This window comes from Oncorhynchus kisutch, unplaced genomic scaffold, assembly GCF_002021735.2.
Source record: "Oncorhynchus kisutch isolate 150728-3 unplaced genomic scaffold, Okis_V2 scaffold782, whole genome shotgun sequence".
Classification (NCBI taxonomy): domain Eukaryota; kingdom Metazoa; phylum Chordata; class Actinopteri; order Salmoniformes; family Salmonidae; genus Oncorhynchus; species Oncorhynchus kisutch.
This window is the reverse complement of record NW_022262727.1, coordinates 222,127-239,170: the sequence shown is the minus strand read 5'-3', so window position 1 is coordinate 239,170 and position 17,044 is coordinate 222,127. Positions and strand designations below refer to the sequence as shown.

General features: G+C 38.2%; 1 protein-coding gene across 1 annotated transcript in view; it reads left to right on the top strand.

Moving 5' to 3' along the window:
- Nucleotides 1-10,759, top strand: part of LOC116362028 (zinc finger protein 260-like) — a 28,439-nt gene extending 17,680 nt beyond the window's left edge. Inside the window, exons 5-8 of the mRNA XM_031816344.1 lie at nucleotides 719-895; nucleotides 1,316-1,413; nucleotides 1,549-1,726; nucleotides 9,114-10,759. Of these exons, the coding sequence (XP_031672204.1) occupies nucleotides 719-895; nucleotides 1,316-1,413; nucleotides 1,549-1,726; nucleotides 9,114-9,931 (1,271 nt within the window). The 3' untranslated portion in view covers nucleotides 9,932-10,759. The remainder of the gene's footprint in view (nucleotides 1-718; nucleotides 896-1,315; nucleotides 1,414-1,548; nucleotides 1,727-9,113) is intronic.
- Nucleotides 10,760-17,044: the final 6,285 nt, after the last annotated feature.

Sequence of the window (17,044 nt, the reverse complement as noted above, 5' to 3'; positions counted from 1 at the left end):
CAGCGGTGTTTGCGGGATGGAGAAAAAGTGTGACATCGATCAGGCCCCGAGGACTGGAGTTGCCCACCCCTGGTTTACAGGATGATTTGTATCTTAAAGAGCGTAGCTTTAAGGGATTAGTTCCGTTACATCTAGATAAAAACGAATGTGAAAAATGAACAGAGCAAATGTGTATTAAAACACAACCTATTCATAGAAGTATTTATTCATCATTTACAAATCCATTAAGCTTCTACTTCGGTGTACAGGAAATAATTATTTGTAAGACGTAAGAGAAAATATATCAGCTTATTGTTAAATTATTATGACGCTCTATCCAATACAAAAAGTGTAATAACTATTGTTTCCAAACTGCGTTATTCACTCCAGCCAGCAGATGGCGGGCGTCTTTCAGGTGATGATTCTTGCGTGACGTGTAATAGACTGGACGGGACGCTTCTTCAGGAACAACAACACGGCTACTCTTTCAACCACCTCGGTAGCTTGCAAGCCAACATAAAACCGAAAGATTGACGCTTTAGACATTATTAATGTACATTAGCTAATCTCAGTGTTGTTAACGCAGTTCATTTGACGTATCAACTGGTTAACTTTAACCTATTTTGCTTGTTCAATTTGCAAAGTTGTTAAACATTGATACTGAGCCTAGCACTAGGCTAGTCGCTAATTCTAACATCCCGGACCATGAGTTCACTAAACTACTCCTCCCCTGCTAAAGAAGAGGTCTACTGTATGCAGAATGAAGCTTTGGGGTTGAACATTGTCGTGAAAGAAGAAGATGATGTTATTGAGGAAGAACATTTTAGAGAGGAAGAGGATGCTATCGCAGAAGAGGTGAAGAAGGAAGACGTTTTGAGTGTGAAAGAGGAGGAGACAGCATATCTGATTAACACCAGTGAGTACTGTCTTAAACAGGGGCACAAACTATGCCGTTGTTGAACTAATGTGTGGTTTTAAGGGGCATTCTAATGGAATTCTACACTTGAATATGTTGTTCAGTACTTTATACATTCTTAAAGGGTCAATCTGCCTTTGGTACATATATTTTGGGGTCTTTTAAATTAGATGTAATAAAATCTCCATGTGGTCTACATTAAAGTGCATCTCATCTAGTATAACATGCTTTTAAAATGCAATATTGGAGCATAATTTATACTTAAAATATCAAAGGGACGCAAAAGGCAGCCATTCCGTGGAACTACCCTTTAACATTTGCATTTTAGGCGTTTAGAGCGATTAATGCCTCGTCTAAGACTCTATGATTTTAATAGACAGTCATAAGTTTACCATCTGTTTGATGTTCTTGTTCACACAGGAGAGAGACATGACTATTATGGATCCTCTGGGGAGCCTCAAAAACATCCTGATGCTGACGAGGCAGAGAAGATTCTCTCCGGATCAGAACACCAGATGGTACAGATTGGTCTTTTCTAGCATTCAGCTTGCTCTATCGGGCTCAGGGCTGGGTTTCTGTAAAGCACTTCATGACAACAGTGACATAAGCATTCATAATGATATGTGTCTGTGTCCCCTCTTTATGGTTACCAGGACAACGCTAGCCCTTCCTCTCTCCCGGAGTCCCCATGTCGTGTCTCTCCCGGTAGCACCTTACTGCTGGGTATGAAGAGGTTGTCTGTGCTGCTGGTGGACTGCAGGAAAACAACGGGGCAGAGTGGAACTGTGAGAGGTGGAGAAGAGAAGAAAGCTTCAGATTTGACTCATCGAAGTAAGTGCTGTAGTTTAGTTTGAACAAATAAAATAGATCTGCCCACTGGTATCTGTTACCAGGACAACCAGCAGAGTTCTGTTAGTTGACAGGAAGATAGACTGATGGATATGGATGTTATGAATATCATAACACTGAAAAAGGATTCTGCCAATGAAAAGAGAGAAACCAATAGACCATATAAAACCTTGATGAAAGTTCGCTTTAGAGAGAAAGTTTCTAGATGAGGTGTATGTTTTCCAGAAATCTTCCCTAAATACATTATGGATGTGACATTGCCTGTCCCAGTCAATCCCCGTTCTTTACACCAGTCTAGAACAGGCAAACAAAACTCAAGACACTTCAATGTGGTCTGTATTGCTTCATTAACATCTGATCTACAGGACTTGTTAAACATGGCAAATATATATTTTAAAACCAGCTTCTTTTTTTTGTCTTGGCCTCCATCTCTGTAATGGACAAAATTAATTAATTTCCTTCTAACAGGTCAAATGAAGCCTGAACTCCAACATACAGACCTTAACAGAACATGGTTTCATATATATACTATATAGACCTTAACAGAACATGGTTTCATTAATATACTATATAGACATTAAAGAACATGGTTTAATATATATATACTATACAGACCTTAACAGAACATGGTTTAATATATACAGTGCCTTGCGAAAGTATTCGGCCCGCTTGAACTTTGCGACCTTTTGCCATATTTCAGGCTTCAAACATAAAGATATAAAACTGTATTTGTTTGTGAAGAATCAACAACAAGTGGGACACAATCATGAAGTGGAACGACATTTATTGGATATTTCCAACTTTTTTTTTTAATTGAAAACTGAAAAATTGGGCGTGCAAAATTATTCAGCCCCTTTACTTTCAGTGCAGCAAACTCTCTCCAGAAGTTCAGTGAGGATCTCTGAATGATCCAATGTTGACCTAAATGACTAATGATGATAAATACAATCCACCTGTGTGTAATCAAGTTTCCGTATAAATGCACCTGCACGTGATAGTCTCAGAGGTCCGTTAAAAGCGCAGAGAGCATCATGAAGAACAAGGAACACACCAGGCAGGTCCGAGATACTGTGGCAAAAGGTCGCAAAGTTCAAGGGGGCCGAATACCTTCGCAAGGCACTGTATATACTATATAGACCTTAAAGAACATGGTTTAATATATATACTATACAGACCTTAACAGAACATGGTTTAATATATATACTATATAGACCTTAATAGAACATGGTTTAATATATATACTATATAGACCTTAACAGAACATGGTTTCATTTGGAAATTATTAACTTTATTGATTTCATGTGTAACTGATGCCAGTGTGCTGCTAACAGTTTAGTTTCCTCCACTGTCCCCATACTGGACTCAAACTAGTGATCCTACTTCTCAACACACGTGACCGTCCTCCTTGATAATTAACTATATTCAGAGTGCTAGAGCCACACACTCACTCACTACAGCACAATAAGGGGTATGTGTATTTAACAGATGATGAGATCAGAAACAAATCAGTCCCTTTGTTGCTCTGTTTCAGAGCTACTCTGCTTTCTGAGGAAGGAAACACAACATATCATCAAGGCCTTTTCAACTCTAAAGGTGTATTTGTCTGCCATTTAGGCTGCAACAACGATACAGTGGAACCCCCTGATCTGTTGTTTTATGAAGGGTCACCTACTCCCGGTACCCAAACAGCTAGTCCCATCCTGGGATTTTTATATTGTGCTTGAGGCTATTGCCGCTGTTGGAGCCGCTGGAAATAATAGAAATGAGATTTATCTTGTTTAAAACCTTTTTACTTTAGCCATTACATCCGTATAATGAGTTCCATCCCCATACAATCATGAGGTTCTATAGTAGCAAGGATCTGACACCTCCGGAGGGCTTGATGGCTCAATCCACCAGAGGTATGGCTACATCATAGGCATTGTTCAAAGGCATCTCTGTTCAAGAGATCTGTAATGATGCATGTTGTGGTGATATACCTTCATGAGGTTCTACTGACTGGACATCACTACACATACGGTGAGTAGAGTGGGGACCTCTGAGGGATGATCCTAGACTTGGCATCGGAGAGTACAGTGCCTCCGGAAAGTATTCAGACCCCTTGACTTTTTCCTCGTTTTGTTAGGTTACAGCCTTATTCTAAAAACACAATACCCCATACTGACAAAGCAAAAACATTTTTGTTTGATATTTTTGCTAATTAATTTAAAAAAAATACAAAACTAAAATATTACATTTACTTAAGTATTCAGACCCTCTACTCAGAACTCTGTTCAAGCAGCAGGTTCTGCTCTGGAGCAGGTTTTCATCAAAGATGCCAATGACATTTTGAGTAAAGCCAGTGTGTCTGTATGCGGATGACTCAACACTGTACACGTCAGTTACTACAGCGACTGAAATGACAGCAACACTTAACAAAGAGCTGCAGTGAGTTTCAGAATGGGTGGCAAGGAATAAGTTAGTCCTAAATATTTCAGATGACCTAAAATTACATGGCCTACTATGCTAATTCTGTAGCGGTATTGTTAGAGGGGGGTAAAGAAATATTTTGTTGGGGCGCCAGGCAGGTATTAACCCTAGTTATTAAAGTTAGTTATTACCTGTTATAACATTATTATTAAATATTATTAAAACTGAAAGGATGAGAGTAGAATAGAGTAGCGCTTCCAGACACATTCTAAACATGGAGTCTTAAAGAAGGACTGTAACAGCAAATGATGAAACATGATGGAGTCTTAAAGGAGGACTGTAGCATCTAATGATGAAACATTATGGAGTCTTAAAGGAGGACTGTAGCATCTAATGATGAAACATGATGGAGTCTTAAAGGAGGACTGTAGCATCTAATGATGAAACATTATGGAGTTTGAACTTCTTATGGCTAACATTCTGCTGAAAAGGCAGAGCGCAAAATTAAAAAATATTTTTTAGAAATATGTAACTTTCATGCATTCACAAGTGCAATACACCAAATTAAAGCTTAACCTGTTGTTAATATAATTATGTTAGATCAGAGCCTCGTCACAAAAACACACACAGCCATTTTCCAGCCAAAGAGAGGAGTCACAAAAAGCAAAAATAGAGAGAAAATTAATCACTAACCTTTGATGATCTTCATCAGATGGCACTCATAGGACTTCATGTTACACAATACATGTATGTTATGTTCGAAAAAGTTAATATATATATCCAAAAATCTCAGGTTACATTGGCGCTTTATGGTCAGTTATGTTGTGCCTCGAACACATCCGGCGAATTTTCAGAGAGCCACGTCAATTTACAGAAATACTCATATTAACTTTAATAAAATATACTATACTATACTATAAGTATTATGCACAGAATTATAGATATACTTCTCCTTAATGCAACCGCTGTGTCAGATTTCAAAAAAGCTTTACGGAAAAAGCAAACCATGCAATAATCTGAGTATGGCGCTCAGACACAACAACAAGCCATGCAGATACCCGCCATGTTGTGGAGTCAGAAATAGCGTTATAAATATTCACTTACCTTTGATGATCTTCATCAGAATGCACTCCCAGGAATCCCAGTATCACAATAAATGTTTTTTTTGTTTGATGAAGTCCATCATTTATGTCCAAATACCTCCTTTTGTTAAAGGAGGACTGTAGCATCTAATGATTAAACATTATGGAGACTTAAAGGAGGCTTGTAGCATCTAATGATGTATTACTATGGAGTCTGATGCTTTAAAGGAGAAGTTTACCCAAAATCCAGAAACTCCTAGGTGATTCCATACATTGAAACTAGTCCCGTGGACTTTTTCCCGTGGATTCTCTCTCCCTGTAGTGTTGTCCTGAAACTGCTGCAAAAACGTGACTCGTGACGATGCTGGATGCTGGCCTCTCTCTGCTGCTTTGCCAGTTAATTTGTTATTTTGTTACAGCTATGGCCTTTGTCTTTCACCTGGAGTTGTTTATTTATGTTTGAGAAAAAAAAAAACTTTTCAACATATACAAAATAAATTCAGCAAAAAAAATTACGGATCTTTTTCAGGACCTTGTCTTTCGAAGATTATTCGTAAATTTCCAAATAACATCACTGATCTTCATTGTAAAGGGTTTAATCACTAACCTTTGATAATCTTCATCACTCAATACATTTATGTTTTGTTCGGAATGTCAGTGTTATGCCATGGCCAGTGAAGAGCCCGGATCTCAATCCAATTGAGCACATCTTAAGTTTGCTGAAAATAAACGCAGTTGACAGCGAGAGGATATTTCTTTTTTTTGATGAGTTTAGATTGGCGAGGGGGATTTTTTTTTTTGAATTTTAGAATAATGCTGAAATGTAACAACATTTGGAAAAGTTGAAGGGGTCTGGATCCTTAATGAATGCACTGTGTGTGTATACTGAACCAAAATATAAACAACAATTTCAACGATTTACAGTTCATTTTAGTCAGTCATTGTAAAGGAATAAATTAGGCCCTAATCTATGGACTTTACATTTAAATGCCACACCTGTCAGGTGGATTAATTATCTTGGCAAAGGAGAAATGTTCACTAACAGGAATGTAAACAAATTTGTGCACAATATTTTTGTCTTTTATTTCAGTTCATGAAACATGGGACCAACACTTTACATGTTGTGTTTTATATATTTTTTTTGCAACATCTACCCCAAAATTATTTTTACTTTACACAAAATATCATGACATTTGTGATAGTCAAAATGTACAACATTTGTGAACGTCTAAATAAAAGAAATTGACGCAGCGGGCGTTGTCGTGGAAATTCATGTATACTGAGAGAGACTTTGTCATTTCTTCAAACAATCATTTTTTATTTAATATTGATTCATTATTGAAATAATGAAGCTGTTGACCCCACACTCTTGAGTATGTTGCCGAGAGCTTAACCTTGAATGAAAAACAGAGTTCTTATAAATGCTTAGTCAGGGCTGGTTCCACCCCTCCCATGCTGATTGGGGGGCATCACAAGCCATCCTGGGTTCATCCTGTGGTCATCTGCACCTAGTGTTGTTTTAACCCCCCAACCCGGCTGTAGGTTTTTATCGGTAAGTCATGATTCAATTGTCAGCTCAAGCTCCAGAGGCCCAACTCAGTCCCATAGACACAGATGAGAGAGTACCCATCAAAGCTATTCGATGGCTAAACAGTATTAATACAATCTTGTAATTTTTCTCAGTGTCCACCCTATCGACAACGGGCAAATATTACTGATGTGCTTTGTGTCTTTCTCCAATGTAAAAAAATATATAAAAATGGACATTCCTGCAGTCAGCATGCCAATTTCACGCTCCCTCTGAGACATCTGTGGCATTGTTGTGACAAAACTGCACATTTTAGAGTGGCCTTTTATTATCCCCTGTACAAGGTGCACCTGTGTAATAATCAAGCTGTTCAATCAGCTTCTTGATATTCCACACCTGTCAGGTGGATGGTTTATCTTGGCAGAGAATAAATGTTAACTAACATGGATGTTTTGTTTCAGCTCATGAAACATCCAACACTTTACATGTTGCGTTTATAATTTGTTTATTGTAGTTACTATCAGTTTTAGGAACATCTTTCCAAATATTTCACAACATTTTTTTACTTTACCCAAAATATGACATCAGCGATAGTCAAAATGTTGAAAACCTGTGAACGTATAAATAAGAAATCGGGCCATTTAAACAGCAGGTGTCGAACCCTTTCGACAACGGCGCGAGATGTTACTGATGTGCTTTGTGTCTTTGATGTAAAAACAAGTTTTTGACTATCATACAAAATGACTTCTTTAGTTAATTTATGTTTAACTTCTTGCGTCGAGCAATCCCGTATCCGGGAGCTTAATTATAGCCTCAAGCTCATTGAATGAATAGTTAATGCAACATTAACTATTCATGAAAATCGCAAATGAAATGAAATAAATATATTTGCTCACAAGCTTAGCCTTTTGTTAACAACACTGTCATCTCAGATTTTCAAAATATGCTTTTCAACCATAGCTACACAAGCATTTGTGTAAGAGTATTGATACCTAGCGTAGCATTTAGCGTAGCACTCAGCAGGCAACATTTTCACAAAAACAAGAAAAGCATTCAAATAAAATCATTTACCTTTGAAGAACTTCGGATGTTTTCAATGAGGAGACTCTCAGTTAGATAGCAAATGTTCAGATTTTCCAAAAATATTATTTGTGTAGGAGAAATCGCTCCGTTTTGTTCATCACGTTTGGCTAAGAAAGAAACCTGAAATTTCAGTTATTACAACGCCAAACTTTTTTCCAAATTAACTCCATAATATCGACAGAAACATGGCAAACATTGTTTAGAATCAATCCTCAAGGTGTTTTTCACATATCTATTCGATGATAAATCATTCGTGGCAGTTTGGTTTCTCCTCTGAACCAAATGGAAAAATGCACGCAGCTGGAGATTACGCAATAATTTCGACGGAGGACACCAAGCGGGCACCTGGTAAATGTAGTCTCTTATGATCAATCTTCCAATGATATGCCTACAAATACGTCACAATGCTGCAGACACCTTGGGGAAACGACAGAAAGTGTAGGCTCATTCCTGGCGCATTCACAGCCACGGGGCGGCAGCTTAGCCTAGTGGTTAGAGTGTTGGACTAGTAACCGGAAGGTTGCAAGTTCAAACCCCCGAGCTTACAAGGTAGAAATCTGGCGTTCTGCCCCTGAACAGGCAGTTAACCCACTGTTCCTCGGCCGTCATTGAAAATAAGAATTTGTTCTTAACTGACTTGCCTAGTTAAATAAAGGTTAAAAAAAATATATATAAGGAGACATTGGAACACAGCGCATTCAAAATCTGGGGCACTTCCTGTATGAAATTTCATCTTGGTTTCGCCTGTAGCATTAGTTCTGTGGCACTCACAGGCAATATCTTTGCAGTTCTGGAAACGTCAGAGTGTTTTCTTTCCAAAGCTGTTAATTATATGCATAGTCAAGCATCTTTTCGTGACAAAATATCTTGTTTAAAACGGGAACGTTTTTTTATCCCAAAATTAAGAGCGCCCCCTATATCGAAGAAGTTAAGTGTGTAGGTCGCATTCTGTATCATACAGCTGTGAAAGTTATATATTTAGAACTACCTGCTCGATTGGAATCCAGTGACGTCTGTGTCTTCAGTGTCCTAGAACTGTTTAGTTTTTTGTGTTCTGACTTGTAAAACAGGATGAATAAAATAAGTAGTGTAAACATATCAGTAATTACCAGGAAGCTCTACATTTGTTTTAAAATCATACTAAGATTGTTAAAACTGGCCTCAGATTATTGAGAGATCTGATTCGGATTTACTTGTAGCACTGTTGTTTTATCATGTGGAGGTTTCATTCGTGTAACTATTTAAAAAAATTAACTGTCTTTGGCAGGAGAAAGACCAGACTCAGAGGAACCAGAGCCAGGGACGTCCAAACCAGCAAGAAGACACCAGTGTTCCCAGTGTGGAAAGCGTTTTAATGATTTGGGGAAGCTGGAACGACACGAGAGAATACACAGAGGGGAGAAGCCTTACCACTGCTCCCAGTGTGGAAAGGGTTGTAACGATTTGGGGAAGCTGAAACTACATGAGAGAATACACACAGGGGAGAAGCCTTACCACTGTTCCCAGTGTGGAAAGAGTTTTAGCCAGGCAGGTAACATGAAAATACACGAGAGAATACACACAGGGGAGAAACCTTACCGCTGCTCTCAGTGTGGCAAGTGTTTTATCCTCTTAGGGGCCCTGAAGCAACATGAGATAATACACACTGGGGAGAAGCCTTACCACTGCTCCAAGTGTGGGAAGAGTTTTAATCGGTTACACGCCCTCAAATATCATGAGCGTATACATACAGGGCAGAAACCTTACCACTGCTCCCAGTGTGGAAAGACGTTTAACCATTTAGGGGAATTCAAAAATCATGAGAGAATACACACAGGAGAGAGACCTTACCACTGCTCTCAGTGTGGCAAGTGTTTTAACCTAATAAGGTCCCTGAAACATCACGAGAGAATACACACAGGGGAGAAGCCTTACCACTGCTCCCAGTGTGGGAAGAGTTTTAACCAGTTAGGGAGCCTGAAAAGACACGAGAGAATACACACAGGGGAGAAGCCTTACCACTGCTCCCAGTGTGGAAAGTGCTTCAACCAGTCAGGGGATCTGAAAAAACATAAGAGAAAACACACAGGAGTGTTGCCAGTGTGAAAAAAGATTTAAACAGAAAGGTTTCTTGGGGAAAAAAATGAGAGAATACACACAGGGTAGAAGTTTTACAAATGCTCAGACTGTGGGAAGACATATTTCTCATCACAGTTACTTAAAAGTCATGTGAGCATCCACACAGGACAGAATAATTACTTCTCCGAGTGTGTATATTGATATTTTACATCAAATTGACTTAAAATTCATCAGAGAACATACACAGTGCTCCAATTATCTTATATTGTTGACTGAGAATGTGTTTACCTGTTTATACCAGATGAAATGTAATTGTACAAAGTATACTTAAACATATAGTTGTATGTTTTTATTAGAAAATATGAATTGAATATGGAGTCTGTCAGTTTGAATATAGAGTAAATCAGCTTCCATGTGTTTAAATGGTCCTTTTTTAAAGTTCTGTGTGTTTATCTGGGTGTGTCATTCCTCCAGCACTACAGATAATCAAGTGATATTTGGATGTGATGCATTTGCTCCATTGTTTACATTTTCATTGTGGCCCACTGATGATTTAATGACATTAAAATGTTCACAGTGTCTGTAATGCAAAATGTTAATTGTATGTGTCCACATAACTGAGTATGTGACTAACCTTGTGAAACTGTCCTATTATAATCTCCTGTTCCTGGGAATATCATCCTGTGTTGCAGACCAGCTGCACCTGTGCCCTTGTATGAATAATGTCCCTCCCAGGAACAGGAAACTATAAAGGTATGTGCCCATCACCCAATGCTTCAGAATTCAGGCTGTCTACACTGCACTGTGTAACTCTGTTATTCTCTCTGAGCTCAGAAATAAAGAATCTTGGTTTGACTTGGACTCCAGCAGATCCTTATTTTATAATATCCACCACAACTCTCCCACAGATTGCTGTTTATCATTGTCTCAATGAAGAGTTCTTTGTTTTATTTTCCTGGGGGCATTTACAAGCCTCCCACTGGTTGAATTAACTTTGTTTCCACATCATTTCAACAAAACAAATCTATGTGATGTTTGATTAATGTGGAAAACTGATTGGATTTGTAAAAAGCCATGAACATCAGGTATTTTTTATTTTTCACTGAACTGGCAACCTAAATCCAATGACAGGTGACATTTTGTGTTGATTTCATGTTGAATTCACTTTAGTTGAGGACTCAAAGAAATGTAAATAGAAACTAGACGTTCAAGTGACGTCTGTGCCCAGTGGGCTGGTTTGAATACGGGGCAGGTGTTGGATCAATATCCACCTTCGTTGTTAAGTTTCCATGCAATTTGCGACAGATTGCCATGTGAATATTCTAGAACCTGCATAAAACATACACATTTTCAAAACAACGTTTGCTGTTAAATTCTCATGTACTGAATGAAAAATACAAGTTAAATTGGTTTCCATCGCATTTTCAACTCTACTGATGGTTTTTAAAACTGTTGTGTGAAATAGAAAACGTGTTCTTGTCCCCGTGCACTGTAGTCAGCAGCTCTAAGATGTGATGGTTATTATATCAATATTTGCACATAAAGGAGTTCCCACCTCCATTTCTCACTTATACATGTTTACTGACACATGAAGACCCCACCATGTCATACGAACTAACAAATTGTCTGCCTGCATTTATAAAATTGGAAAGGCATATCCTGTTTCCGTCAGCCCGGTCATTACTTTTGAAATGGTTGGATCAATATTCACCTTCATGATATGGATGAAGCCTGATTTGGAATGTCTGAGTAGTTCTATCTGATGTCATAATACACCCATCTGATAATCAAGTGATATTTAGAATGTCTGAGTAGTTCTATATGATGTCATAATATACCCCTCTGATAATCAAGTGATATTTAGAATGTCTGAGTAGTTCTAGCTGATGTCATAATACACTCCTCTGATAATCAAGTGATATTTCCATGTGATGCATTTGCTCCATTGTTTCCATTTGACGTCAGGAAGAGAATGGACTGATGGCTGGTGGTGCTACTCTACAGGTAAGGCTGTCCAATATGAATGTTCAATACACACAATAGGTTGATCAGTAGCCAGTTAGCTAGCTGCTACGTCTTTGTCCACACAGTAGCTAGCTATCAACAAAGTAAAAATCCCCTCCAGGCCTTGTGGTGGCAGCAGTGTACAACAACCACTGTTTACCGGAGCTTCCTGATTAGAAAAAAATGAGGCTGTATTTTGCTTGATTAACCAAATGGTATGTGTGTAAAGTCATACCTTATAAAAAACTCACAACAGATGTGATGGAAACAGGTTTTCAGAAGACTGAGGTCGGTTTTCCTTTAACTTTTTACCTGGGCTTTGCTCCTTTCATATCTATTTTGATCCTGACAAACTCCCCAGTCCCTGCCGGTGACAAGCATACCCATAACATGATGCTGCCACCACAATACTTGTTGTGTGGTTAATGTGTGGTCTATCTCCAGGTCATCAGACTGTTAAATAGTCACCTCAAGCCGGCCTCCTCACAGTACCCTGTCCTGAACTTTAGTCACTGTTACTAGCCGTCTACCACCCAGTACTCCACCCTGTATTCTAGTCAAGGCTCATCCTATATAACTACTGCTGTACACACCTTTTATATTCATATACGGTCCATAATGTCTAGACACACCATCATATACACCGTAAACAAACTGTATATAATTATATTCCAGACTCTGACATTGTAAACCAACTGTATATATTTATATTTATATATATATTTATATTCACATAACACAATACAATGTCAGAGTCCCATAACACAATACAATGTCAGAGTCCCATAACACAATGCAATGTCAGAGTCACATAACACAATACAATGTCAGAGTCACATAACACAATACAATGTCAGAGTCCCATAACATAATACCATGTCAGTGTCACATAACACAATACAATGTCAGAGTCACATAACACAATACAATGTCAGAGTCACATAACACCATGTCAGAGTCACATAACACAATACAATGTCAGAGTCAGAGTCACATAACACAATACAATGTCAGAGTCAGAGTCACATAACACAATACAATGTCAGAGTCACATAACACAATGTCAGAGTCAGAGTCACATAACACAATACAATGTCAGAGTCACATAACACAATACAATGTCAGAGTCACATAACACAATGTCAGAGTCACATAACACAATGTCAGAGTCACATAACACAATGTCAGAGTCACATAACACAATACAATGTCAGTGTCACATAACACAATGTCAGAGTCACATAACATAATACCATGTCAGAGTCACATAACACAATACAATGTCAGTGTCACATAACACAATGTCAGAGTCCCATAACATAATACCATGTCAGAGTCACATAACACAATACAATGTCAGTGTCACATAACACAATGTCAGAGTCCCATAACATAATACAATGTCAGAGTCAGAGTCACATAACATAATACAATGTCAGAGTCAGAGTCACATAACACAATACAATGTCAGTGTCACATAACACAATACCATGTCAGAGTCACATAACATAATACCATGTCAGAGTCAGAGTCACATAACATAATACAATGTCAGAGTCACATAACATAATACAATGTCAGAGTCAGAGTCACATAACATAATACAATGTCAGAGTCACATAACATAATACAATGTCAGAGTCAGAGTCACATAACATAATACAATGTCAGAGTCAGAGTCACATAACATAATACAATGTCAGAGTCAGAGTCACATAACATAATACAATGTCAGTGTCAGTGTTTGCATCCTTAGATGCTTTGGTAATGTGTTATATTGTGTACATGTTCCCCTTGTAGATATTCCTTATCCTCTTAGATACTAGTACATTAGTAGTACATAACAGTGTAATAGTGTAGTACCACAGTACGGTCCTGTCTTGACAGCCTCGTTTGAAACTTTAAAAGTTTATTGTTTATTGTCAGAACCAGCCTTCTGGACATGTGTAGTATGTAAAATATCAGGGACTCCTTGATTCACCAAAGGTTCTTGTTCTCTACAGTTTAACATAAACAGTATTTCCCTCCCCTCTAAAAACATACTTTTGGATTATAAACATGTCATTAAAAAAGATGCCTAAAGTAGCCAGTGTATCTTGTCATGTCATATACATCATACCCCAAGGGTGGTCAAATTGTTGTTAGAATGTCATATACATCATAACCCAGGGTGGTCAAATTGTTGTTAGAATGTCATATACATCATAACCTAGGGTGGTCAAATTGTTGTTAGAATGTCATATACATCATAACCCAGGGTGGTCAAATTGTTGTTAGAATGTCATATACATCATAACCCAGGGTGGTCAAATTGTTGTTAGAATGTCATATACATCATAACCCAGGGTGGTCAAATTGTTGTTAGAATGTTATATACATCATAACCCAGGGGTGGTCAAATTGTTGTTAGAATGTTATATACATCATAACCCAGGGGTGGTCAAATTGTTGTTAGAATGTCATATACATCATAACCCAGGGGTGGTCAAATTGTTGTTAGAATGTTATATACATCATAACCCAGGGGTGGTCGAATTGTTGTTAGAATGTCATATACATCATAACCCAGGGTGGTTCGAATTGTTGTTAGAATGTCATATACATCATAACCCAGGGTGGTTCAAATTGTTGTTAGAATGTCATATACATCATAACCCAGGGTGGTTCAAATTGTTGTTAGAATGTCATATACATCATAACCCAAGGGTGGTCGAAATTGTTGATCAAATGTTGCATATAAAATCTTTAGTACCTAGGCATTGTGTTATATGTTAGAATGTCTAACAAATAACTATATTGTTTACATTAACAATGTCGTTTTGCCAAAATAAACTGTTACCTGCATCTGTATGTAGATGATACAGTTGTGTACTATATTGCCCGCCCAGCTGATCAGGCTCTATCTGAACTACAGTATGCTGATCAGGCTCTATCTGAACTATAGTCTGCTGATCGGGCTCTATCTGAACTACAGTATGCTGATCGGGCTCTATCTGAACTACAGTATGCTGATCAGGCTCTATCTGAACTACAGTCTGCTGATCAGGCTCTATCTGAACTACAGTAAACATATTTACCACGTATTGCTTGTTACAGAAGACTACTGTTGTATATTGAATAGTCATTCATCACTGTTACACCTCCTTGATGTGATGGTTTTCTATGTCTGTACACAGTGTGAATAGTGGTTTCCATAAAGTTATTACCCCCCTAAACCAGAATGTTAAATGACCTTTATGATATTTTGTACCACTATTACTTTGGGGTTCTAATCCCCCTCTGTCAACATCCACACTGTGAACACATCATTAACATTCATGAACCTGCACTCTCTTCATCCCTGAACTAGCAACAATAACTATTGTCTATTGTTATTCTCAATGACCTTCCTGGCCTTATGAAATCCCAGCTAAATACAATGTTGGTGCCAGTTTTCATGGCTTTGGTTATGCAAACATTTGTTTACTAGATTATATTTCTCATTAAGAATAATGTTGTTTTAATTCTGTATGGGTCACGCCTGGCTTTGGTCATGTGTTCCCTTATGGGTCAATGATTGTAATTAGAATATAGTAATGATGCTCTCTCCTCAATCACTTCCAATGCCTTTGGAAAGTATTCAGAGCCTGTGACTTTTTGCACATTTTGTTATGTTACATCTTATTCTAAAACATTTCCTCATCAATCTACACACAATAACCCATAATGATGAAGCGATAAAAGGCTTTTAGACATTTTTCAAATGTATAAAAAAAATAGAAAGCTTATTTACGTAAGTATTCAAATCAAATCAAATGTATTTATTTAGCCCTTAGTACATCAGCTGATATCTCAAAGTGCTGTACAGAAACCCAGCCTAAAACCCCAAACAGCAAGCAATGCAGGCGTAGAAGCACTGTGGCTAGGAAATACTTCCTAGAAAGGCCAATACCTAGGAAGAAACCTAGAGAGGAACCAGGCTATGTGGGGTGGCCAGTCCTCTTCTGGCTGTGGCGGGTGGAGATTATAACAGAACATGGCCAAAATGTTCATAAATGACCAGCATGGTCAAATAATAATAATAATCACAGGCAGAACAGTTGAAACTGGAGCAGCAGCACGGCCAGGTGGACTGGGGACAGCAAGGAGTCATCATGTCAGGTAGTCCTGGGGCATGATCCTAGGGCTCAGGTCCTCCGAGAGAGAGAAAGAAAGAGAGAAAGAGAAAATTAGAGAGAGCATACTTAAATTCACACAGGACACCGGATAGGACAGGAGAAGTACTCCAGATATAACAAACTGACCCCTTTGATATGAGACTCGAAATTGAGCTCAGGTGCATCCTGTTTCCACTGATCAGTCTTGAGATGTTTCTACAACTTGAATGGAGTCCACTTGTGGTAAATTAAATTGTTATTTGGTATTGTGTGTAGATTGATGAGGAACAAATGTAATTAATACATTTTTGAAGAAGGCTATATCATAACAAAATGTGGAAAAAGTAAAGGTGTCTGAATACTTTACGAAGGCACTGAACAAACATCACATTGAATATTGAACTCACTTTCAAAAAGCTCCATGAGGAAGAAAGGCTTCCTAGATGATCTTTTAGATGTTCTGTCTTCAGGATGTTCTGGGTTGATGGCTGTTGGAGAGGGAGGGGTAGTTGAGTGAGCTGGGGCCTTTTATTGCTCTGCCTCTGGGAGCCTGACAGCTTGTGACATGATGAGAGAGTGGAAGAGGGTCGACCTGTAAGATATTTTGTGTTATAAACGTACTTCTACTTGAAGAGGTTTTTGACCATTCAGGGACCTAATCTCAAACACACATGAGGAAACAACTGTCTACACTAAAGAATGTGAATTTGGTCATAAAAATGCTTTTTGACAAGTTATTTGCATGAAAATAAAGATGTTTAAGAAATGGACACTATAGAAAACAGCCTTGTTATGGATACATGTCTTTAAAGAAGGACTGGTATAAGATATCTGCTTCATTTGTGGGGCACATGTTGACCTGATGTTGGGGAATCACTGGAGGGGAATGTTGACCAACTGAGCATCTCAGTGTACAGTTCATTAAATACAATAGTCGTTTTGTTACATTTCAGTCTTCTGTGATGTATTTGAAGTTTCATATTGGGATGCGAACTCAGAT